Here is a 26959-nt window from a genome sequence, read left to right on the forward strand (position 1 = left end):
TTCCTTTCTCTGACAGCACTTTGCTATTGGTGTTGAGGCATTCATTCTAAATGAGATATTTGGCAATACAGGCCGTAACAATATAGGCAGTTATCCCCCTAGTGTATACTTTCCCATGACTAAGTGATACATGGAAAATAGGAGCAAAGTACTTGTCCAGAGACCAAAAAAAAAAAAAAAGGTGTTGTGAAATAATTCATATCACTTCCCCAAAGCTCATTCAAACCCTTCCACCCATTCCATGAGTTTCTAGAAAGACAGATCACCCTGTAGCCACACTTCATCCTAACAGTTTATCCTGACAAGCAGGGTTCTAGGGCAGCTTGTAACAGGAAAAGACCACAGGATGTATAACTTGAGATATAGGGATGGGAAGGAATAGATGGAGTCTACTGCTATGAAGGCAATATGTAGTGAAGGATCTGGACTTGGCAGACTCCTGAGTTTGAATCCCAGCTCTGCCACTTATTGGGAAGCTTTTGGCCTCAATTGCTTTAATTGTAAAATGGGGATTATAATATTACCAACCTGATACTGTTGCAATGAGGATTAAATGAGACAGTATGTGTACTGCTCAGAACAGAGCTTGGCCTTTGTGACCGCGCACGTCTCCCTTGCTTTGTTGGGATTTCTGTTGTGTGTGAGTGCTGTGTCTTGTTTGGAGATGGGGATCTTGGGGGAGATTTTATGAGTCAGGTTTATATGACCTTCTGGTGTCTTCTTCAATCTTAATCTGTATTTGTTTATTTATTTTGGTTGTGCTGGGTCTTTGTTGCTGCGCCGGCTTTCTCTAGAATTGGTGAGCCAGGACTCTTCATTGCAGACCTTGGGCTCTAGGATGTGCCAGCTTCTGTAGCTGCAGCACATGGGCTCAGTAGTAGCAGCTCCCAGGCTCTGGAGCGCAGGCTCAGTGGTTGTGGCACATGGGTTTAGTTGCTCCCCGACATGTGGGATCTTCCCAGATCAAGGATCGAATTGGCAGGTGGGTTCTTTACCACTGAGTCACCAGAGAAGCACCTTCAGGTGTTTTTGATTGCGTGAGATTCGTTCAGGTCAGGAGATTGTCAGGAGTGCTTGCATTTGCTTTGGAATCAGATTTAAACTTTTATCTTGGCTTCATGCAAACACAGAGGCGTGAAGGCAAATGAGATTCTCTACAGCTGCAGGTCTTGTTTTCCTGGTTTCCTCTGATCACTGGGATGGGCATGAGGCCTGGGCTCTGCCAGTCAGACTCCCCATCCTGGGAATGAGCCTGTCCTCCATGGATGGCTGAGGCATCTGGAGCTAGCATTCCAAAGTGGAACATCATAGTGTCTACTGTGGGTCTCCTTAGACCTTCCAGGCACCAGCCCTTCAAGAGCCTGCTTGTTTAACCCTCTCTCCATTCTTTGAGCCAACCCCCAGTGCAGGCCCTTATTGCTTGCAATCAAAATACCTTAATTGGCACCAATACCAAGCAGATAGATTAACGTTTCTATTGTCAGTAGGTAAGGGAACACATATGAAGCCAAGAGTCTTAGATCATAGAAAAGGCCTCTCTAGACAGTGTGACTTGACGAATATAATTTGTTTCCTGAGGTGCAAAAAAGGTGACTTTTGTCTTACTTGAATGGAAAAAAGAAGAGATTTCAGATTGGTCTATGTGGGTCTGTTCTAAATACAAAGTGTTGCATGCAGCCATCTTCAAAGATAGCAGGGTTTTTTTTTTTTATGTCAGAAATGGAAATTACCATAAAAAAAAAGGAAATGGAAATTACCATAGGCAAAAGGGCTAAGAGAAAAGTTAAAGAGTTTCAAAGGAGTGACACTTTTTGAATAGGATCACTCAACATCATTGTCATCAAGGAGTTAAAAATGGATTTTTAAAATAAGTATTTACATTGTATTGCATCATCTTATCACCCTGAAAATTTTAAGTTTCTTGAAGGCAATGGTATATCTTACATTTCTTCTGTAATTAAAACTTAGATGGTGATAAGGTGCTCTAATATGACATAGATACTTAGTTAAGGATTCCCAGAGATGCAGACATAGAGAACAGACTTGTAGATACAGCAAGGGAAAGAGAGGATGGGATGAATTGAGAGAGTAGCATTGAAACCTACATATTGCTGCTGCTGCTAAGTCATGTTACCATATATGAAATAGATAGCTAGTGGGAAGATGCTATATAACGCTGTGAGCTCAACCCAGCGCTCTCTGACAATCTAGAGGGGTAGAGTGGGGAGGGGTGGGAGTATGTATATGTGTACTTATGGTTTACAAGAGGGAGGGACAGAAGGGACATATGTATACTTGTGGCTGGTACACATTGTTGTATGGCAAAAACCAACAAAACATTATAAAGCAGTTATCCTCCAATTAAAAATAAATTAAAAAAAAATTCTGTTTTGTCATACCTGTGCCCTGAGGGGAGACTTTTGTAAGACTTTTCTCCCTTAACTGGGATTTGCATGTTTCTCTCTATAATTATTCATTTTTCAAGGTCTCAAATGGTGCCTCTTCTGTAAAGTTTTCCTTGAATCTTCCAGAAGATTCTTTCCTGTTTTTTTTCATTCCAACCTGTACTGGGGTTGTGGAGGTGGCATTCAGTTCATTTTGAGGCCTGACCCGCTCGTAGGAGCTTTGTGAAGGGTCATATTGAAAAGGGGATCCTGAGGGCACTCCAGGCTCCGTGGGTAAGAACTGGCAATTGGAGTCATGTTGGCAGTGGGTGAGGGAGTCTCATGCATTTGCCATTGCTGTCAGCTATGGTTTATTGACTCCCTTCCTAGATTGTAAATTCTTTGTGGTCCCTGTGTTAGTCAGCATTTGATTGCCTCCAGAACTTAGTACAACATCAAGCACCACAGATGTTCTCAATAAACATGTGCTAAAATGAAATGAAGGCAATGAAGGAAGTCATGGTGGAGTCTGAGCTGTGCTTAGAAAAGGAAGTAACATGAAGGAAAATTATGGGACCATCAAGAAGAGGCCTCAAGAGAAAGAGAAGGCCCTTCTCAGGATAGAGTGGGAAACAAGAATTGCTCACAGGGAAAGAGTAGAGTCTGGAGGCATAGGTTTAGTCAAAATTGTTGAGGCTGTAATCTGATGAAGGAAATTGAATGTAGTTTAGAGGGACAAAAAAGACAAGAGAGAATACTTTCTGGGAAACATGAACTTTTGGAATGATTTTCTTCTCTATAATTTCTTTCTTTCTTTTTTTTACTCATATACATGTATCTATTCTTTTTCAAATTCATTTCCCATTAAGCTATTACATAATATTGAGCAGAGTTCCCTGAGCTATACAGCAGTTCTTATTTATTCATTTTAAATATAGCAGTGTATACATGTTTACACCAAACTCCCTAATTATCCCTTCCCCCCATTCATACCCTCTGGTGGTAACCATAAATTCATCCTCAGTCTGTGAGTCTGTTTCTGTTTTGTAAATAAGTTCGTTTGTATCATTTCTTTCAAGATTCCGCATATAAGGGACATGGTACGATATTTCTCTTTCTCTGGCTTTCTTCACTCAATATGATAATCATATATGACAATCCCTTCATGTTGCTGCAAATAGCATTATTTCATTCTTATTAATGACTGAGTAATTGCCTATTGTATATGCAGGCCACATCTTTATCTGTTCCTCTGTAGATGGACATTTAGGTTGCTTCCATGTCTTGGCTGTTGCAGGTGGTGCTGCAGTGGACGTTGGGGTGCATGTATCTTTTTGGACCATGTTTTCCTCTGAATATATGCCCAAGAGTGGGATGGCAGGGAAAAGTGGATAATTAGGCAGCTTCTGTAATTTTAAACAGCAATATAGTGTTGTCTCAGGAAATTTTTGTAAACTGGAAGTCCAAAACAAAGATAAAAGCAGGAAATAGACTTGATAAAGAAGCTAATAGAGGAGAAAACTAGAAAAAAAGAAGATACTCTATTAACTCCAAAGAAATCAAGAAAGGATAGAAAGATAAAACAGGTGGGAAAATAGAAAACAAATTATAAGGTGGTAGCCTTATGTCTAAACACATCAGTAATTACATTAAGTTTAGTTAAGTAAATATTCCTGTTTAAAGATAAAAATTGCTTGAATATTTGATATTAAATTGATGATATAATGCTTATAAGAGCTATGTCTTAAATATAGGGATTCAGAAAAATTGAAAGAAAGAAGCACTAATCCAAAGAAAGTTGTACTACTGTCAAAGAAAGTTTTGAGGCAAGAAGTCCTAAAGTGTAGCATTTTAATAAAGTCTGTTGTTTATTAGTCATATCAACATTAATTTCTTGGATTTGATGTGTACTATGTTTATATAAAATGTTAACATTTGGGGAAGATGGGTAAAAGGTATATGGAGACACTTTTCACAATTATTACAACTTTTTGTAAGCCTGAATTTATTTCAAAATAGCAAAGTTAAAGTTTAGCATTTTATAATAGAAATGGGTCAGTCCATCAGAGGATATAACAGTTCCACATTTATATGCACCTAACACACACATACACAGAGGGAGAGCAAAAATTAAACAAAAAGGAGAAAGACACAAATTTGCAATTACATTGGGAAATTTACAACAATGAGAAAATTCTCAGTAACCGATAGAAGACCAAAAAAAAAAAAAAAATCAGGAAGGGTTTAGATGATTTAAACAGTATTAAATCTGATCTATGTACAGAAAAGAAAGAAAGATCTGTCATTTCTAATATTCATACCCAAAGTTTATTTCAGGCCAATTTCCTTGAGAAGCCATATGATATCTGATAATGTATAAAAATGCTATTATAAGAATAGATAAAGAGTTTTATGTATTCAGCCTCATTGATTCCTAAATCCTGTCTGCCATGCATCTTTCTTGTTCCCTTTGTTTGCTGGAAGCACATTACTGGTCCACACGGCAAATTATAGTATGAGTCCTACTGCGGTCTGGGTTAAGTATCCGTTTGGAAATTGCACTAACTTACAGGGACTTGATGCCTGAGGGTGCCTATTTTGGGTTGAGCATGGGATAAATCTGCAAACATCTTGTGTGTTTATTTTTTTTTTCTCTTAGAGATGTATGTAAATTACTTGTTTTTTTCCCTTCTATGTGCATTGAGTTAGTAATTTCCTGATTTTAATGATTTGTTGACTTTGAATGTTCCTTATTGTAGCTAGATTGCTGTGCCCTGCCTCATACCAGAAATGTCTGTCATTTCTCATACTATATTTTACTACTTAGTTTATCATCTCCAGTTAGAAGTGACTTATGAGTGCTCGCTTCGGCAGCACATATACTAAAATTGGAACGATACAGAGAAGATTAGCATGGCCCCTGTGCAAGGATGACACGCAGATTCGTGAAGTGTTCCATATTAAAAAAAAAAACACCCCCCCTCCAAAAAAAAAGAAGTGACTTATGAGAGAAGTAGAAAAAACCTTTGTGGATAAAGAGAAGGAAAAAAACAGTACAGAGAAGCCATAGACTGGGAGGCATTTAGGCTATGAATATAATCTTAACGCTGATGATTGCTGTGGGAGCAATTGTAAACTAACTGATGCCCTGAATTTCTGGGATTAGGTGTGGTGGGGGTAAATTACAAGTTGTGAAAAAATGTTTCTTATCTAAGTGTAACTCTATTCAGAAAATATAATTATGGTTAATTTCTTTCCCAATTCAGGATGTCCAAATATCTATCCTTTGAGGAAATGACACCCACCTTTATCATTTTCTTTTCGTAAATTATGTATATCATTGCTCTTTGTTATCAGTTTGGACTCATTGTTGCAAGTAACAGAAACCCAGTTGAACTGGCGTTAAAATATAGTTTCAAGTAGCTGGAAAAAGCACAAAGGCTTTAGCATGGTGGGATTCAAGATTCAGCCCTGCCAAGATGTGTTTTCTCTTTACTCATTGTCTCTGATTTCTTCTGAGTGTTGGTTTTAGCCTCATTCTCAGTCCTGGGTTCTTTCTTCATGGAGGCAGAATGGCTACAGATGCTCTGGCCTCTATATCCTCGTCAATAGGGATCCAGGGGAGTGTGTAGGCCTCCCATTATAGAAAGTTTCACCAAAGCTTTCTTCTGTCTTGTTGGCTCCAACTAGGTGATATACCTGTCCCTAAACCAAATCACTGTGGCTGAAAAGGACCCGGAGCTTTGCTCAAATGGCTTGGATAGATGATAGGGAACGAGTAGAACCCCCAAAATAAAGTTAATGCTGTTACCAGAAGTTCAGAGACAGTTGCTAGAGAAGAAACAAAGCATGTGAAGAAAATAATACTTGAAGTGTTGATATTGTACCACAATATGATAGGAACTTGGGTAACACTTTGTATTGAATTTTCTCAGCCAGAGAAGTCCTAAAGTGGGGGTGGGGGTGGGGGAGAGTAGACGGGATATAAAAAATAAATGAGAAGAAAAGATCCTGGGATGGAAGGCAGATCCAGTTACCTGACTGGGAATCTGATTGATGGGCTCATGACATGCTGGCCCCTCTTCTCGCAGTGGAACTGACCCTTGGAAATATCCCTTGTTGGGATCAGGGATGTCATGAGTGGTATACAACTGAGGTTGTGTTTTCACACATCAAGGGACTAAATATTTTCCTCTGGCCCTTAGAATGAGCTAATTTGTTTGGAGTGTTTCTAGAGAGACATAGCATTTTCTCTGAGGCCCTTAGAGGGGCCAAGTGGGATAACTGAAAATTAGGGAGCTGCAGAACCAAAATTAATAGACCAGAGTTCTAGTTTGATAACCCTGGTGTTATAATAATTCAAATTGTTTGCTAAATTTGAAAATCAAAGTTCACAGAAAAATGTGGATTTCTGAAGGAAAAAAAAAAAAGAATTTCTGGCTTCCCTTTAAACACCAGAAGATCAGGCAACTTTGGGCCTGATTCTGCTAGACAACAGTTCATTGGAGCTCTGCCTTGGCTTTCCCTTTTAAAGCCCTGGTTAGCATCATGGACACATCAAGAAAAGGGGTGGAGAATGGGGAGTCAGATATAGGGACCTCCTATACAGGTTGTAGGGACCTCTCCCCTCATCTTGGACTTCATTAACTGGGAAGAATTTCCATGGCTTGCAGAACAAAGATATTGCTGAGCTTGGGGTCATGGGGCTTCATTGGCCAGTAGGCTCTGAGAAGTACTGATTGCCACTTCATAGATCATAATGACCTCAGTTTTCAAGTTAGTTATATTAATTTAATTTTGAATTTAGAGCTTGAAGCTTCAGGAAGACTGGGGACTAAGGCTTCCCTTTGTTTCACACCTCCAGTGGTTCTAATCACAATCTCCTATACATATTCTTGACTTAAGCTTTGATCAATAAACTCTATTTTGTATCTTTTCAGTTCAGTTCAGTCATTCAGTCGTGTCCGACTCTTTGCAACCCCATGAACCGCAGCACACCAGGCTTCCCTGTCCATCACCAACTCCTGGAGTTTACCCTAAACTCAACTCATGTCCATTGAGTCGGTGATGCCATCCAACCATCTCATCCTCTGTCATCCCCTTCTCCTCCTGCCCTCAATCTTTCCCAGCATCAGGGTCTTTTCAAATGAGTCAGCTCTTCGCAACAGGTGGCCAAAGTATTGGAGTTTCAGCTTCAACATCAGTCCTTCCAATGAACACCCAGGACTGATCTCCTTTAGGATGGACTGGTTGGAGCTCCTTGCAGTCCAAGGGACTCTCAAGAGTCTTCTCCAACACCACAGTTCAAAAGCATCAATTCTTTGGTGCTCAGCTTTCTTTATAGTCCAACTCATACGTGACTACTGGAAAAACCATAGCCTTGACTACGGACATTTCTTGACAAAGTAATGTCTCTGCTTTTAATATGCTGTCTAGGTTGGTCATAACTTTCCTTCTTTTAGCTATCCATTTAATGTAGTTTCCTATTTCTCAACTTAAAAAAGATTACTAACCTTGGCTAACAGAGGGGCAGAGCTTTCCCTGCCCCTTAGGCTGCAGTGGAGGAGCTGTGTCTACCCTGTGGAAGCATGGTGGGTCCTTTAGTACACCTGTCCGGGTGCCCTGAGGGCACAGGGTGGGAGATGAGCATTACATATTGTCCCTCTCTGCCTAAGCTAGTGCTTTATCACTTCTGCACTAGCACCCACGCTAAGTGTTAGGGTTTCAGAACTGAGCCAGCACTTATTTGGTTTCAGTCAGGAATAATGAGGAGAACTCGGATAAGGGCATTGTGAGAAGAGACCAAATTATTATTATTTTTTTACACACTCATTGAATCATTCAGTGAGCAACACAAACACTTCACAACTACTCATTCAGTTGCATAAGTCACATGACATTTGAACCTCTGTGCTCTAATGACCGAATCCTATACACAAAGTGTTGAAGGTCAGAGTTGTGATGCCAGCAGCTTCTGGTGTCTGTCCTTGGGAAAGTTATTTTTTCCAAGTCCTTCTGTATAATCTGCTTTTTTTGGGCCTGAGTCCACTTTTGGACTCCAAATACTTGTTGACTCACCACATGCTTTTACATAAGTATTTTGATTTGGGTCATGCCCAGCTCTGATTTGCACTTTGTTTTAATAAAGAAAGAGAAATAAAGAGAGTTTTGCTGCAACATGAGTCCTTCACCTGCTAAATGCTTCTCTGAGAACTCCTGTTTCTGTTTTCTTCAACAGTCTTTGGTCTCTTTCTCTCATTCTTGTTTTCTCTCCAATGCATATGTTTGCATGTGCTGAGTATATACACATGCATGTGTACAGACACACACACACACCCTTTTAGCCTTCTTGTATTCTATTCCATATGCTATGATTGCCTTGGCTACAATTCATTCAGAAAGTTCCAACCCAGAATTATATGTGATATATACTGAGTGACCCCGACAGTAAGTGATATATTGTGTATAAGAGGTGCCTTTAAATCTGGATTAAAACAGGAAATGAATTAGGAGTTGATTCTAATTTATCAGAGAGAAGTAATCATAAGATTACTTTGTCATTTACCCCAAACTCAGTTTTAGTTAAGCTGAGTTTAGTTAAGCTTCTCAGGTGTTTATAGTTGAACCTGGTCAGTATTATATTGAATGTTGTTTTGGAAGAGACTGATTCTTACTCATCTTTAAATCTCATTAGTCCAGTCAAATAATACTTATTCATTGAGTACTTGAGTGAATGTAAGCTCCCCAACTAGGGGTTTCATAATAGGGCTTTGAAGTAAATGGATGTAGAAAGATCTTGGTGGAAACTCTAGCAGCCACTCAATGCTCAGAAGCCAACCCCAACTCTATGCTCAGGTGTACAGAAACACAGGACTGCGATGAATGTAACTGAGGCTGGTCACGGAGGTGACCCATGCAGTGAGTGGGGACAAGATGTATACAGATTCTGTTATTCTCTACTTTGCTGATGGAGCTGGTGATGGACAGGGAAGCCTGGTGTACTGCAGTCCATGGAGTTGCAAAGAGTAGGACATGACTGGGCAACTGAATTGAACTAGGAAAAAGTTGCCAAAAATTATTTTGCAAGGTTTAAGGGAAAGGTTGACTAAAGATTATTTTGAAAGACTTTGAACCCATGTGGGTTCAAAATTTCAGTGCCATCTTTGTGCCTATAATACTCAGCACCATGAACAGGAGCTCGTAAGTCATTGTTGAATAAAAAATAAGGAGATGATTGAATGAAGACTGGTTACTGAGGTGCTGAAACCCCCACTCAGTCTTTTCACCCATCTGTTGGTGACACATTTCCCATGGACCATTGTTTGGTTTGGCCCTTTTTTGACCTAGTACCATCCCTGCTCTTGGGGCTTCCCTGGTGGCTCAGATGGTAAAGAATCTGCCTGCTAATGCAGGAGACCTGGGTTCAATCCGTGGGTTGGGAGGATCCCCTGGAGAAGGGCGTGGCACCCCATTCCAATATTCCTGCCTGGAGAATTCCATGGACAGAGGAGCCTGGCAGTCTTAAGTCTATGGGGTTGCAAAGAGTTGGACACGACTAAGCAACTGACAGTTTCACTTTTTCATTCCTGCTCTATGAAGGGAAATATCGCTATTAATAAATTTTACTAATCTTTCCCCACATATATAATATGATAAGACCATGGGGAACACAAAAAGAAGAAAACATATATATTTTACCTGCAAAGAGACAGCAATGATGTTAGGAAGATAAGAATAAAATAGCAAAATGTGACTGTTACAAGACAACACATATTCAAGAATACAATAATGAATGTATTATTGTATCCATCACCATCACAATAATGTATGTAGATAATACATAAGAGGCAAGGAAAAGACAGAGGTGCTTATATCTACGGCAGGTGGGAAGGAGTTAAGGACGTGTCGGGAGTGGTGAGTGAACTGTTGGTTGAGAATTAGGGGCAGAAATTATGTTAACTTGGTAGTGTGGGGAGTAATGAGATGGTTAAGACTTGGGAAATCTAAAGGGGGGAAGAGCCCCAACGTTAAGATAGCAATAACAATATTGTTATTTTTTGTCTTGTTTGTTTTTGCAGGAGATTGGCAGGCCTCACTTTGAGAGGTCACAAATGAGTCAGCTTGGAGCCAAACCCCTTCATCCCAGGTGTTAATCCTGGCTTAACTCCTCATAATGGTGTCTAATTATGTTTTCTAGGATGGTGCAGGCAGGCACTTAGGAAGTTATTTTGCTTATTTGAGAAAAAGTTAATTCATAGTACCCATAACTACTATTTTAAAAAATAGTTTGGGATTTAAAAAATTCTAGCTGTTAGCAATCAAATTAATCACTTTTTAGGAATGTTTACCTAACATGTCTGCCCCCTGTAGAATGAAGAAGGAAGTTGAGCTCAGTTCTGTCAGACCGGAAGGATGCTCAGGGAAAATTTGAATTAGCGTACCCATTAAAAATTCTCTCTGTCCAAAGGGCTATCCAGGTTGGTATGTAGAGTAGGACACTAATATTTAACAAACTCAGTGGTATCCCAATTTACACTTACATTGGTGAGTTGGTGGACTTCCCTGTTAACTAAAGAAAGTCTGATTTGAAAAACTGAACAAGTTGATATGGAACATGAATGTTTGCTTTTTACAAAATAAATGATGCAGTGAAATGTGATCAGAAAAGGGAATTGCTGGGAATAGTACAGGCAGATGAAAATATTTTTCCAGGTTTCCTTTACACCAGAAAGAAAACTCTTCAATTAATTTATATTTCTTTGCCGTTTACTTTTTCACATAGGGATATATTCCAGTGACCTTGTGATCTTTCAACTGTAATGGAGAGTTGAATATAGGATGTAACAGGCAAAGAGGAGGGCTGTGGTGGGAGCTAGGATCACAGCTGGTGAAGAAGGGAAGGAGGGGACACCAGTAGAAGGTACTGAAATGCCCTGGAACCTCTGATCCTAGTCACTTCTCTAGAGAGACACCATCAAGGCTTTTACCATTAAAAAAAAGTCAGGTAGGAAAGAAATATCACATTTCTTTATATTCTATTTCTTGGCCACGTGACTTGGGGGTTCTTAGTTCCCAGAACAGGGATTGAACCCACACCATCGGCAGCAAGAGTGTGGAGCCCTGACAGCTGGACAGCCAAGGAATTCCCTCTTTATGTTCTTGAAAGCAACTTTATTTTGACTGTGATGCCTCATCCTACCTGAGTCCTGTCAAGTCTTAGGCACCTGGAATCTGCCTATCAGCCTCTGTTGTCTTGGGATCTTAGAGACGGCAAAGGCTGGGAGGAAGTGCTTCCATCCTTGGTCTTTCATCCTCTGAGGGGGCCTGGGAAACACCCACGCGGCTCAGCCCGTGGGTCCCTGCAGCAGAGGTTCTGTGGCATTTCATCCCTTCTCTCTGCCTTCCCCGGGGCTTTTTGCTCATATCCACGGCTTCCCTTCTGTTTCCACCAGGATAATCTTTCTTCCTCTCCATCTTACTCAGAGGTGGTCTTCTCCTGCCGCCCCATTCCCAGCACAACCAGCCTAAGTGAGCCCTGAGAAGGTTTGTGCTTCTGTCCAAAGACTGAAGGGACCACCACTTCCAATCTGCTTTTGCCTTCTGGGCTGCCGGAACTCCTAAGACAAGAGTTAGTTATTGCATTTTAAATGGGGTGGGAGAATAAATACAAGTTTATGTTTCAATAAATTATTCTGCCCCAATATTATTAACTATTTTTATTGCTTATGATTAAAGTATTAAAGAGATTTCCCCCCCCAAACCTTGAGGGGCTTTGGGAAATTTTCTCCTTTTCAAAACACATTCTTTTGTTATCTTTATTATTTTATTTATTATTTTTATTGAGTTTAAAAATTAAAGTAATGCATTATTTAAAACAGATGTTAAAAGTTTACCATAATTGTTTCAAATTTATCATTAAAAAAAAAAAAAAAGATCAGCTCTAGCCCACAGATGTGTCCCTTACCTCCTTCTCCACATGCATGCATGTGCCAAGTCACTTCAATCATGTCCGAGTCTTTTTGACCCTATGGATCATAGCCTGCCAGGCTCCGCTGTCCATGGGATTCTCCATGCAAGAGTACTGGAGTGGGTTGCTATGCTCTCCTCTGGGGAATCTTCCCTACCCAGGGATCAAATCCACATCTCTTAAGTCTCCTGCATTGGCAGGTGGCCACTAGCACTACCTGGGAAACTCCTTCTCCATAGACAAACACTATTATTAATTTGTTGTGTCTTTCCCATGTGTTTTTAAGTTTTACAACATATGTATGGTAATGTAAATGACATATATTCTGTGTTTCATAATTTACAATAATTGGTATACTGTATGTATCCTTTAGCACTTTGCTTTTTCCATTTAATATTTTTTTTAAGAAGCAGATGGATGTAGTTCATTTAATCTACTGTTGTATAAATATTCTGTTGATTACACAATCATGTATTTACCCATTATTCAACTAAAGAAAACAGGCAGTTGCCCTTAAAATATAAATAAGGTTGGAATAATTTAACACCTTGAGGGTTTGTTAGCCACTCATACATAAGTGTCAATTGGTCATCAACCCTTTCTTCAAAACTACGTGTGTGTAGGAACTCTACCTGTGATGCTTGCAGTGAGAGAATAGGGATAGGGATATTAATTGAACTGTATATAGAATTTGAGAGCTTAGGTTAAGAAACTGATTTGTTTTTTAATCTTTTATTTTGTCTGCCTTCCTTGGGCAGATTATCTAATCTCAATAGTCTTCTAATTTACATTTTAGGGGAGGATGTTTGTTCCATCAGTAGAAGAATGGTAAATGGTGAGCTTAGCATAGTTCCAGCCTCATTGAAAGTTCTAAGTATTTGCCATCGTTGTTTACAATACTAGAGAAGGGGGAGTGAGGGAAAAAGGGAATTTTGGAAGATGGACTAGGGGGAATGCTGCATCCCCTGAGTCAGTGGCTCCCTCAAGAATTCAGAATCTCGGGTGACCTGGACCTAGGACCACAGTGAGAGGAGGGAAAGCAGAAGAGCTGGGAAGCCAGAAAGTACCAGTGAAGACTGCTTTGGTCCCTCACAGTTTGGGCCTTTGGGATTGGTAGAAAGGCATCAAAGTCTTGGTGGTCTCAGAGTTGTTTCTGATGCCTTTTTTTCTGAAACTGTCCAAAGAACTTTAGAACCTGCCAGCCATAAAGAGCTACGTAGACTAATTTAGTAAAGCTTTCAGAGGTTCAGGGAAGCTAGAAATTTGAGGGAGGAGAAAAGATCAGATCCAATTTCATCTAAATTAAGAAGTCCATTTTTAGAATATACTTTTAACTTTCCAAATTTATGTTTGGTTGTGTCATGGTACACTTAAGAATTAAGACAGGGAAGAAAGGTTTTACTTGGTGAAAGAAGGTGTTATTTAAAATTATATGGGCTAAAAAAAGAAAAAACAGAAGGAAAGAAGAGTTGAAATTATTGAAGATGTATAGGACATATGTCAAAAGCCATGGGAAGATGTACCTGTCTAGAAAATCTAGCATAACCTTCCCTGCTGTTGAGTCTCTGACAGTGATCCTGGCTGTCTCTGGGCTCCTTTTTATAGGACTGACTTTGGAAAGCTATGCTGTTCTGAGCTGTCTCAGGCATCCAGGTAGGTGAGCATCAGTGCCAGGTGTTTGGGTACCAATTAGTGATGTGTGCTTCATTTCTAAAACTGCAGAGTGAATTCTAGTGACTCTGGGTTTTAGTGTTTTAGGACTGACAAGTTATGTGCTCGATAAGTATGAGTTGATCTAATTAGAAGTTTTTCCCCAGAACTTTACAAAGAATTTTACAGAGGCTGATTTCTTTTAAAATGCAAATTCTTATTTCACAGGTATATATGCTTCATATATTACATAAATTATTGTATGATTATTGGACAGTTACATATTTATACATTTTATGGTTTGATATAAAAACCATAAACATTGGGGAGACTTCAGAACGTACTGGCCTAGAGGAAGGAATAAGACACAGTAGGGTTCTGCTACAACTTGGTTAGGTGCCTCTGAGAGTTCTTCACTTTGGGACATTGAGAAAGTTATTCAATCCTCTGAACCATACCTTTGTCAATTACAAAATGAGGACAGTACCTGCCTTATGGAGTGGTGAGGAAAGAATGGACACAAAGCATTTAAGAGAGTGTATTAATCATCTAACTATGGGACTAGTAAGAAAAATAAATATTGGGCTACTAGCTGTAGGGTCATTGGGGTTTTCTTCTAAAATGTTGCATACTACTTTGAAAATTTAATTCTCTTCCATAAAGTTTTAGGGGCTTTCCTGGTGGCTCAGACAGTAAAGAATTTGCTAGCAGTGTGTCCTTGGGTTGGGAAGATCCCCTGAGAAGGAAATGGCAACTCACTCTAGTATTCTTGCCTGGAGAATTCCAAGGACAGAGGAGCCTGGTGGGCTACAGTCCATGGGGTCGCAAAGTTTTAAAAACTCTGTGCTATGTTACTGCGGCAGAAACATTTTCCCATGGAGAAATATCATAGTAAGCAAATTATTTGGGATCATGTAGCTAGAATAGTTTTTTATACATCAAATTCAACAGCTGTATTTCCTCAGCAAACATTATGTTACTCCTGATAAGTTTATTGTGCAATATAAAAATGCTTAAGGCACACTATGTAGTGTACTTAGTTTTTTGTAGTGTGCTTAATTATTATCATAATTTTGTAACAATCTAGAGAAGTATTGATACTGTATGTTTATGCATGATTCTGCACTTATGAAAGAGGCAAAATGTTTTCCATTAACCATTCTACTGCTAAATCTTCATGCCTTTGTAGAAAGCTATAAATTGTTTTACTATTTTAATCATAGTATTTTGCCTCATAAGGAAATATTTTAGTATTTATTTTAAATACTAATTTATCAAAAAATAAATAAATAAATAAATACTAATTTCTCATAAGGAAATATCTAGTATTTGTTTGTTTCCATTGTCTTTCCACAATTACTTCTTAAAAAAAAAATATTTCTGACTGTGCTGGGTCTTAGTTATGGCATGCAAACTGTTGGTTGCAGCATGTGGGATCTAGTTCCCTGACCAGGCATCAAACCTGGATCCCCTGCATTGGGAACGTGGAGTGTTAGCCACTGGACCACCTGGGAAGTTCCATCACAATTACTTCTATTGTTTTACAGTTATTTTTTATTTTGGCTGCCTTTAGTCTAAAAAAATGACTAAAAATATGTAATGAAAAATAAGCCCCCTTTTCACTTGGCCTCCAATTCCCCATTTCCCCTAGAAAGGCAATCACTATTACCTTTCTTTGTATCCTTCTGGAAATGCTTTTATAAATATGCAACTGATATAGCTCCCCCTCCCCCAGCTATACTTAATCTTCTGCTCCTTGCTTTGTTCTTTTAATAATATATATTAAAGGGACTTCCCTGGTAGTCCAGTAGTTAAGACTCCGTTTCCAATGCAGGGGGTGAAGATGCTATTCCTGGATAGGGAACTAAGATCTTGCATGTCACTGCCATAAAAAAAAAAAAACAACAAAAAAAACTGAAGAAGAATATATTTTAAAGATTGTTCTGTATCTATTATATTTGCTTCATTTAAGTACTAAAGGACTTGTATAATGCTACAAACTTCTTTATATTAATAATAACATTTGGGTAAATTGCTTTTTCACTAATTTTATGTGCTAGTTCTGCTGGATTATGGGAGAATAAAGATATTTTATGTAATTAACAAGTGACATACATTTAAATAGGCTTGAGCAAAGAATAGAACCCCAGGTGTATTTATCATTTCATATGCAAGATCAACACAAGAACCGTTAATTTGCAGCATTTCTGTGGAGTGCAAATGCTAAAATTGGACCACTATTTTTAAAACTTGAGGCAAGGGATAGAAACCATTCTTGAATATGGGAAAGGATATGCAGGATGACCAAAACCACAGAAATTTGAAGCCAGCCACAACAGAATTAGCATTTTGCAGACTGGGGGATTATTTTTAAATGTCCTAAAAGGACTGTTTCACCTCTTTCAACACAAAATAAGTAAACATTCTAAAAGTGAGAATTCAATAAAATGTGAATATGTACTTACTGCTAACATAAAAGAAATTGCATTTACTGCCTTTTTCTTACTCTACAGAACTGAGCTCTTCAGATTTTTTTTTAAATAGTGTGGAATGAAATAGAGGGCAATGGTGTGTGTATGTATTTAAAACTAAACAATTTAATTACATATTTAGTTAGAATCAGGCCTCAGAGTAACTGTAAGAGATAGAAATCTGTCATTTTGCAACTACTCAATGGGAGAACAGATTTCCAAATGATAGGACTGATAAGGGGTTAATATCCAACATATATAAGCAGTTCATATAACTCAAGATCAAAAAGAGAAACAGCCCAATTAAAAAATGAAGAGAAGAACTCAATAGACATTTTTCCAAAGAGGAATTACAGGTGGTCACAGTCACATGAAAAGATGCTCAACTCCATTCCCTGATCATCAGGGAAATGAAAATCAAAACCAAAATGAGATATCACCTCACACCTGTCAGAATGGCTATCATCAAAATGACCACAGATAACAAATGTTGAAGAGAATGTGGAGAAAAGAGAACCCTCCCTATGCTGTTGGTGAGAATGTAAATAGTGAAAGTGAAAGTGTTAGTCACTCAGTTATATTGACTCTTTGGGATTCCATGGACTGTAGCCTGCCAGGCTCCTCTGTCCATGGGATTCTCCAGGCAAGAATACTGAAGTGGGTAGCCATCCCTTTCCCCAGGGAATCTTCCTGACCCAGGGATCAAACCTGGATCTTCCACATTGTGGGCAGATTCTTTACCATCTGAGCCACCAGGGAAGCCCACCATGGACAACAGTAGGGAGGTTGCTCAAAAAATTAAATATAGAGCTACCATAAAACCCCAAAATTCCACTCCTGAGTATATAACCAAAAAACCCCCCAAAACACTTTCTGAAAGATACTTATACCTCAGTGTTCCTAATAGTTTTGTTTGCAGTAGCCAAGATATGGAAGCAACCTAGGTGTCCATCAGTAGATGAATGGCTAAAGAAGATGTATGTATGCATACACACACACAATGGAATACTACTCAGCTGTAAAAGAGAAGGAAGTTTTGCCATATGCAGCCACCTGGATGGACTTGGAGGGCATTACACTAAGTGAAATAAATCAGAGAAAGACAAATACTGTATGATATCACATACATGTGGGATCTAGAAAACACAATAAACTAGTGAATATAACAACAACAAAAAAGAAACGGACTCCCAGATTTAGAGAACAAACCGGTGGTTGCCAGTGGGGAAAGAGAAGGGCGAGGGGCAACACAGGGATAGGGGATTACAAGGTCAAACTATTAGGTATGGAGTAAGCGACAAGGATTTACTGTACAGCACAGGGAATATAGCCAATATTTTATAATAACTATAATGGAGTATAACCTTTAAAAATTGTGAATCACTATACTGTATACTAACTGTACTTTAATAAAAAAAAAAATGTCCTTTTGAAAGAACAACAAAACTCCTAAACAAGTTGGTTTACAGATCATGAATGACAAATGCACTGTACGCTTTAGAAGGATTCGCACAATTTAATATGATTTTTAAGTAATCAGTGAAAATTTTAATTCAATTATTTCAAAAAATTATATGCTTCCCCCCAAATTAGAGATGTTCAGGGATGATGTTGAACCTCTTATATAAATATGTGTATAAAAAAATTTTTTCCTACTTAGCTTCAGTACTTATTTAGTTCATTTTCACTTTCTGAAATACACATTAAGTCTAAAGTAATTAGGTGTGTATAAGAGGCATACATAATTTGTCTTCACCTTTAGCTTTATATTGAAGAGTCAAACCACGAAGTCACTTTAAAAATAAGAGCTGCCTTGTTACATATCAGAGTATTAAAAATGTAAGTAATTCTTGGGAATTCTCTGGCAGTCCAGTGATTGGGACTTGGCACTTTCACTGCTGTGGCCTGAGTTCAGTCCCTCGTTGGGGAGATAAGATCACTGCAAGACATGAGGTGTGGCCAAAAAAAAAAAAAAGTCAGTAATTCCTCCTTGAGATATTTATTTACAGCAATAAACATGGATATGTTCAGAGATTTATCTGTAAGGCTGTTCATTGTAGCATTCATTTACAATGCAAAATAATTGGAAGCAATGCAAACACTGTGAAACAGGGATTTAACAAATAGGTTATTATGTGGCCACTAAATATTATGTTGATACATATAATATATTAGCACAAAATATTATGCTCACATTTTCACACCTCAATAAAGGTACAGGTGCATTTGAAAAGCAGACCAGAAAGATGTAGATGACAAAAAGTACTAGTTGATATTTCTGGACAGTAGGCTTGTGGATAAGTTACATTTCTGATTTGGGCATTTGTTACCAATTATTTTCTACAATGACTATTACATGCCTGCTTTTCTTACAATCCAGTTTTACATCAGTTTTCTTTTTTTTGGTTTTAGTTTGTTTCTCCTGCTTGGAATAAGAAAGGCCCCACTGATCTGGGGAAGACCTTGCACAAGGAATGGGAGAGGAGGTGGCAGTGGTTGAATAACGTCAAGTTGAACGTTTGAGCCACAAGCTCCATCCCAAAATCATCAGCCTCTAACTCACTGTATTCTTTTTTGGACATGATTCACGTCCTAAAATTTTACTTTTCGACCACATCCTGAGTATTTTTAAATGCTATACTTTTCTCAGCTTGAAATGCTTATTTTACTGAAACAGTGAAGTCAAATGGAAAGGAAAATTATACAAGCCATTGAGAAATGCCTTTGCTTTGGAAAAGCACAGGGTGTGAAAAACCAGTGTTTCTTCCCTTTACTGAATCTCAGTTATTGTCTGGCTGACCTATGTTGGGAAAGAGTGTTACCAGGAAATCTTTTCCTATTTATTCCTTTTCAGCCTTACCTCTCAGGAGGTTTCTTCCAGATGCTTTACTGCCTGTGTCCTTTGTTCTTGTTTAGATAAATGTTTCCAAAGGGCTCATGTTCTTTTTTCTCACATTGCTTTTTCCAGATATAAAGACCTGAAGGTAGTCTTTCCTATTCAGAGATGGAGAACAGTACGACCACCATTTCTCGGGAGGAGCTGGAAGAACTACAAGAAGCATTTAATAAAATAGGTATGCTTGAGAAAAACTAAATACATAGTTACTATTCTGCTGGATACCAGCCTTCCAGGAATGGAACAATGCCTTCTATTGCTCCTACTGCCCTCTAACCCCCAGATATATTCCCTTTTTCTTTTGTGTCCCATCTGGGTTTCACTGGATTCTTTCTTTCTTTCTAAAAGATAAACTAAGACTGGCTTGAATTTCTGGGAGAATTGGACTTTGAATTCTTTGATCATTTCTTTGCAGAGAATACTCCAGGTTAATGAATGACAGAGTAACTGAATATGCTTAATGTGATATCCTCATTACAGAGAAAAAAATATGGGAACACTTCCTTGTGTGTAAACTGAACTCTGGCCTCCGTGTGTTTGTCATGAATAATAACACGTTCTGACTTCATGCAGAGTATTTTAAAAGCTCAATATGATTTTCAAAGACCATATGTCTTAGTTTTCTCCTCCCTTGAGCATAATTTTTTTTAAAAAGTATTGTTTTTAAAGGCTGCATGCCTTATACTTCTTCTTTCACTTTTATTTATTTATTTATTCTTCTTTCACTTTAAAAGCCATCCAGTGTTTTTTGTCTTTATGATGTCATTTTGACAGCTTGGTCTTTTTCTTCCAAAAATCTCTCCCATCCTCTGATGGATCGTGATTCTCCTGCATTTTGCTTGTAGGAGACCTGTAGCAAACCAAGACAGTGTTGATACCATCTTTTGCTGTAGTCTGCAAGTGGTAAAAGATGAGCACAGTAAATAGACATGGAAACAGTGACACCCCCAAAGTTGCTCCTGCCTCAGTGGGCTCCTGCCTTGGTGTGTTAGAGCACTCCCCAAAAAACAGAGTCAGACCAGGGAGGATGGGGTGATCACAGTTGGTCTTGGGCCTCAATTTCTCTTAAACTTAGTGAATAATGTCTAAAATTAATGTAGATGAAATGTAGTACAGACGTTTTAGAAACCAAGATAAAGAAAGGAAGATTTAACTTAAAAACAAAAACAAGGCTCACTCTCTCTCAAAAAAAAGCAAAAGTACCAACTAATAAAAAAAAAAAATTATATAAAAAAAAAACCAACTAGAGGGGGGATCGGGATGGGGAATAAGTGTAAATCTATGGCTGATTCATATCAATGTATGACAAAACCCACTGAAATGTTGTGAAGTAATTAGCCTCCAACTAATAAAAAAATTAAAAAAAAAAAAAACCAACTAATAAAAAAAATTATAAAAAAAAAAGCAAAAGTAATGCTTTCTGGAAGCTCATGACTTACAAAACATTGCTATGAAATAAAGTGAATTCTGCAAATCTCTGGGCCTTTCCACTTCTCCTTGCTTAGCTGTTTAGAGAGTAACTCAGACCTTGAGAATACAGTCCACATGTGGCCGCCTTTGGCTCATAATGAATTCCTTAACCTTGATCTTTTCTTTATCCTAATGGGCTTCCCTGGTCGCTCAGACAGTAATGCGTCTGCCTGCAATGTGAAAGACCTGGGTTCAATCCCTGGGTCGGGAAGATCCCCTGGAGAAGGAAATGGCAACCCACTCCAGCACTCTTGCCTGGAAAATTTCATGGACCGAGGAGCCTGGTAGGCTACAATCCACGCGGTTGCAAAGAGTCAGACACAACTGAGCGACTTCACTTTCACTTTCTTTATTTTGCCCATGCTAGAGCACTGTATGACTATGATGTGATTTCTAAAACGTTATTGTTAAAAATACATTTTGGGCTTCCCTGGTGGAGCAGTGGTTAGGAATCCGCCTGGCAATGTAAGAGACACGGGTTTGATCCCTGACCCAGGAAGATTTCATACACTGCGGAGCAACTAAGCCCATGTGCCATAACTATTGAGCCTGTGCTCTAGAGCCCAGGAGCCACAGCTACTGAGCCCATGTGCCACAAGTACTGAAGCCCACACAGCCTAGAGCCCGTTCTCTGCAATTAGAGTGTAGCTCCCACTTACTGCAACTAGAGAAAAAGTCCCAGCAGCAATGAAGACCCATCACAACCAAAAATAAAATAAATCAGTAAAATTAAAAAAAATTTTATGGAACATTGTATGCAGCGCACAGAGTCATTTCAAGAAAAAAAAAACTGGGAGCAATGTTGGAATATTCTGCTAATTCGGAGCCCTGAAAGAAAGGAAGTAGTGAAAATATAGCTCCAGAACTTCCCTGCTGGTCCAGTGGTTAAGACTCTGTGCTTCCACTACAGGGGGCCTGGGTTCCATCCTTGGTCAGGGAACTGAGATCCTGCAGGTTTGTAGTGCAGCCAAAAAACAAAACAAATCCTGCCCCCCAACCCCCCATATCTCCTAGTTTGGTCGTTTTTGTTATGTTATAGGAGCAGTTTGGCAGCTTGAATAAAAATGCTACCTTGGTCCTAGTAAAATAAATTAGTAGTCTGTTTTCTTTCACACACCAGCTTTAATCTTTATAACTCATGGATGTATAATCTTGCCATATTTATTTAATTGTATTTTTGATAAATCATTGATGAAACAATTCTGACAGCAAGATAATTTGTTCTGTGTGAGGGAAGTTCTAATACTAGCAGAATATATACTTCCTTACTTTATTTACAAGATAAATTGCTACTCATGGACTCTGTAACCCTCTGCTAATTTGTCCCAAACAGCTTTTCTCAGAGACGGAGAAACATGCCCATCTAACCTTGCTAGATGGGATATTTTTTTTGGGTCTCTAGGGAAAAGAGAGAAGTTAAAATATTTGTCCTGTTTTTCTGCAATTGTGGTAAAATACGCATAACATAAAATTTACCATTTTAACAATGTTTTCAAATGTACAGTTTGTTGACTAAAAAAAAATTGCACAGTGTGAAAGTTGCAAGTTATGTTTTACTTAATGAGGACTGCAGCCTAAGAGACAGCACCACAGATGGCTCTGAGAAACTGCTCCAGAGAGGCAGCCGGGGGGAAGGTCAATATATGTGATTTTGGTGAAGGGAGAGGTCCTTTAATCAAGCACTTATCTTTACAGAAGATATTCTGCTAGTCACGAGAAGCTGATGTTACCTTGAAAGAATTTAGTGCTTTTCTAAATATGAGGAGATGCAAGGATTGGGCTTATAAAATCAGTTCCTGAAAATATCTAACTAACTGTTAGGAAGACCTGTGCCACAAGTTTCCCTGGAGCAGAGAGTGCCTCATTTCTGCTCTCCCTTCAGGGCATGTGGAGACAGGATTCACTCCTGGTTGAGGCAGATGGCAAATGCCCTTGGCAAGCACCGATGTAGTAGACAAGTTTATTGGCATTAAGTATATTCACCTTGTTATGCAACCTTCACCACCATCTATTTCTAGAACCTTTTCATTTTCCCAAACTGAAACTGTACTGTTAAAGACTAACTCCTCAACAATCCACCTTCCCCCAACCCCCGTCCTCTGGGTCTGCTGACATTCTACTTTCTGTCTGTGTGAATTTGGCTACACTAGGTAACGTATATAAGTGGAATCATATAATATTTGTTTTTCTGTGACTGGCTTATTTCACTTAGCGTGATGTCTTGAAGATTCATCTGTGTTGTGGCATGTGTCAGAAGTGCCTTACTTTTTAAGACTGAGTAACATTTTATTGTTTCTACTAAATTTTGTTTATCCATTCATCTGTTGACAGGCTTCTGAGTTGTTTCTACCTTTTGGCTATTGTGAGTAATGTTGCCGTGAACATGGGTATTTCAAGTATTTGTTCAAGTCTTTCTCCTCAGTTATTTTTGGCATATACTCAGAAGTGAAATTGCTGAATCATTTACTTTTGTTTAATTTTTTGAGGAACTAACAAATAGTTTCCAATTGTGGTTGTACCATTTTGCATTCCTATCAGCAATGCACAAGGGTTTCAGTTTCTTCAAATTATGCCAATGATCATTACTTTCTGTTTTTGTTTGTTTTTACAATAGCTATTCTCGTGAATATAAAATATCTCATTGTGGTTTTGATTTGCATTTCCCTAATGATTAGTGATGTTGAATATCTTTTTATGTGCTTATTGGCTGTTTGTATGTCTTCTTTGGAGAAATGTCTATTCACGTCCTTTGCCCATTTTAAAATCAGGTTGTGTATTGTTTTGTTGCAGAGTTGTAGGAAAGTCTTATTTCTTTTTAAACTGTGACTTTATGGCTATTTAACCTAAGCCTTGACTACCTCATCTTTAAAATTAGAATATTATTATTAACTACCTCCAAGTTATTGTATGGATTTCATTAGACAAGTTCTTTTTTTAAAAAAAGATGATTATTTATTTTTGGTTGTGCTGTGTCTTTGTTGCTGCGTGAGCTTTTCTCTAGTTGTGACGATTGGGGGCTACTCTCTAGTTGCAGTGGCTTCTCTTGTTGCAGAGCATGGGCTCCAGAGCATGGGCTGTAGAACATGGGCTCAGAAGTTGTGCCCGGGCTTAGTTGCTCTTCAGCATGTGGCATCTTCCTGGATCAGGGATCAAACCTGTGTCTCCTGCATTGGCAGGTGGATTCTTTACCACTGAACCACCAGGGAAGCCCTCAAGTTCTTAACAAATCACTTGACCCAGAATACGTGCTCATTAAGTGGTATCTATTATTTCTTGTTACATCATACCCAAACCACAGAGGTTGTAAGGAAGGAGCTGGCATTTAAGCACACAGGTGTGTCCATCTTCAGAGCCCAACTCTTAATGTTAGTTTAGTGTGATGGTTAGCACATAACTTTTTCATGATCTTGTTTAAATACTCCTCGCCACAGTGCTATTAGGCAGTGAGTCTGCCTCGTCTATTTGTCTATTTCAGAATTATAGGAAGCAATTCTGAACTGGTGATGTACTAAGTAATGAGATTTTACTCTAAATTCAAAGAAAGCAATTATTGCAATATCATGCAATTTAGCTTCCTTTACAGATCACAGCACTATTTTGGTTCTTGGAAGATTCTAGTTTAGAAAATTTTCACCATTCTGAACAGTATTAATTCTAAAACTTGTGTTTGAGAGTTGAAAAGAAAGGTTTCTGTCTTATAGTTCATTCAGTTAATAGTGATGACAGCTCTTTCACTGAGAGGAAAAAGAGACATAGGAAGCAAAGTAACTACTACCAGGTGAGTGAAGAGAGCCAATACAAGGTGGATCCAGGCAACTAACCAATCAGTCCTAAGCCCTGTTGCCAACTCTGGCCACAAGTGTTTAATGTTGCTTTTCTTCTGTGTCAAGAATTGATAATCCAGTCTCTCAGGAAAACCCAGGGAAGGTTATATCAGTGATAATATGAAAACGCCCAGAAACCTATTTCCCTAAGTCCAAATGTAGGTGTGAAATTATTTCTTGAACACTTAATCTCAAAATGACATCAAACATGATTCAGCCTACATAATGGTATCATAAATACGTAATGAAGAGGCAATGAATTATTGACAAGTGAAACAGAACTGCCACCAAGTGAAACGTAGAACAGAAGTGCCTTATGTGCATTTTACATGACGTACGAATTTTGCATGGAAAGTGGGGCCAGCAGATCCATTTGGTAAGTTCCATGAAGAAGTCAAAGTCTGGGTGGGTGTTCCTCTGTGACTGTTGCTGCTCTATTTCCCTTAGATATCTGAGACTTCCCCATTCTTAATTCTTTGAAAATTAGTCATGTGCCAAACTTGAGTTTTTCATCTGTCATGCAATGTTCTTATTACACACTTAAAATATATATGCTAACCCTGAGTCTATGGATGGCGGGTGAAGTTCATTAAGAATCTGCCCACAATGCAGGAGACTCGGCTTCGATCCCTGGGTTGAGAATATCCTCTGGAAGGGAATGGCTACCCACTTCAGTAATCTTGCCTGAGAAATCCCATGGACAGAGGAGACTGGCAGGCTACAGTCCATGGGTTCACAGTCGTACACGACTGAGCGACTAACAAAGTTCATGAAATATGAGTTTGTTTGATAAAGTATATAGCTTACCTTGTACAATTTAGGTGCAGGAGAAAAGGTTACTGCCAATTATGAAACAAACCTGGAAGGTTCTGCCTGCCCATGAATCTCCCAAGCAGCCTTCAGAGTGCACATCTCCAACAGAGTACAAATAAGATCTGATCTCTCATAATTTATCTTTTTAGATATTGACAACAGTGGGTATGTCAGTGACTATGAACTCCAGGACCTGTTTAAGGAAGCAAGCCTTCCTCTGCCTGGCTACAAGGTGCGTGAGATCGTGGAGAAAATTCTAGCAGTTGCTGACAACAACAAAGATAGCAGAATCAGCTTTGAAGAGTTTGTGTCGGTAAGTGATCTAAATCCTCTCCTTGGCTACTGATGGGTTTGCTTTGAGCAGAATTTTAGTAATGTCATTGCTTTCTTTGGTTGAATCTGGCTTCAGAAACCAGAAAAAGCACTGCTTTTAAATGATGATGATGGTAACAATAACAGCAATTTCCACAAATAATTCATAAAGCAAAGGAAAAATTATTCTTAAATTGTTGAAATTAGGTTTAGATAATAATCATTTATCCTGTAGTAAAACTACAGTTGAGTTTAAATGCTTATTGGCTCTCTCTGTAAGCAAAGTATTTTCATGTCTTAGTACTTAGTCTTGAGAAGTGAAATATCTTTGTAATTGAAATAGCTAAGATTCGGAAGATATACCTCCTAGAAACTGGTTGTTTTCTTGTGATAAGTTATATGTTCAGTTTCTGTAAATGCCACCGGTGAACATTGATACCAGTTATGGGTTCATTATTAAACCACCTGGAGACTCAGGGAACTGAACAAGATTCAGAATAATATATGACTCCACCAATAAAAGAAAGATAGAACTGAATATTGAGTATCATGTATTTTAAACCTCTCAGGCTGAGAGCGATGACTAAGTTGCCATTGCCAGCTGACAGTTGAGCAAGGGCTGTCACTACCTTCTATCAACAGCACCATGACTGTGCTTTTTGTACAAAAATTAATGAAATAGTTTATTCACTAATACAAGTGAACAGATATTTATGAAATAGTAATTGTCTGCTTTTACATTCTTTGTTCATTGAGCTCCTTTCATACCAGGAACTCTGGTATTATGAGTAATGTGATGAACACAAAGAGATGAAGTTTGTAGGTGGAGGGGAAGACAGAATCTCACAGATAGGTAAAAGATAACTGATAGATGCTCTGACAGAGCAAGACAGGTCATTTGAAAGTTTGTGTAGGAGGAATTGAACTTGGTGGGGAGATTAGAGAATGCAGAGATTCAGTGAAATGGAACTATCTCCAACTCTGTGAAGACTGAATTGCTGTCTGAAGGAAGATGTTAAACAGATAAAAGGAGTGGGTGGGGGAAATAAGTAATGTGTAAGACGGGCTGAGGTGATGGCATGTGTAGAGGCTCTGTGGCTTTAGGGGTAGTAGATGCTCTCAAGCACTTGGGGTAAAAAGCATCCTTGTGGTTGGAGCTGAAATGTTGAGGG

General features: G+C 38.6%; 1 protein-coding gene and 1 non-coding gene across 8 annotated transcripts in view; both read left to right on the forward strand.

The window, feature by feature from the left end:
* Positions 1-26959, forward strand: part of PLS1 (plastin 1) — a 118873-nt gene that overhangs the window by 44232 nt on the left and 47682 nt on the right. For 4 of the 7 annotated variants that reach the window (XM_043875491.1, XM_043875492.1, XM_043875495.1 and 1 more), the window contains exons 2-3: positions 19441-19546; positions 25625-25788. In XM_043875491.1, coding sequence (XP_043731426.1) covers positions 19477-19546; positions 25625-25788 — 234 coding nt within the window. In that variant the 5' untranslated portion in view covers positions 19441-19476. Of the gene's footprint in view, positions 1-13852; positions 14009-19195; positions 19217-19440; positions 19547-25624; positions 25789-26959 lie in introns of those variants that run through there. The other 3 variants (XM_043875493.1, XM_043875496.1, XM_043875497.1) reach the window with 3 other exon arrangements.
* LOC122676197 lies at positions 5243-5349 on the forward strand. The gene has a single exon (XR_006335481.1). It is a non-coding gene; the product is annotated as a U6 spliceosomal RNA (small nuclear RNA).

The sequence above is a fragment of the Cervus elaphus genome, chromosome 19 (assembly GCF_910594005.1).
Source record: "Cervus elaphus chromosome 19, mCerEla1.1, whole genome shotgun sequence".
Lineage (NCBI taxonomy): Eukaryota > Metazoa > Chordata > Mammalia > Artiodactyla > Cervidae > Cervus > Cervus elaphus.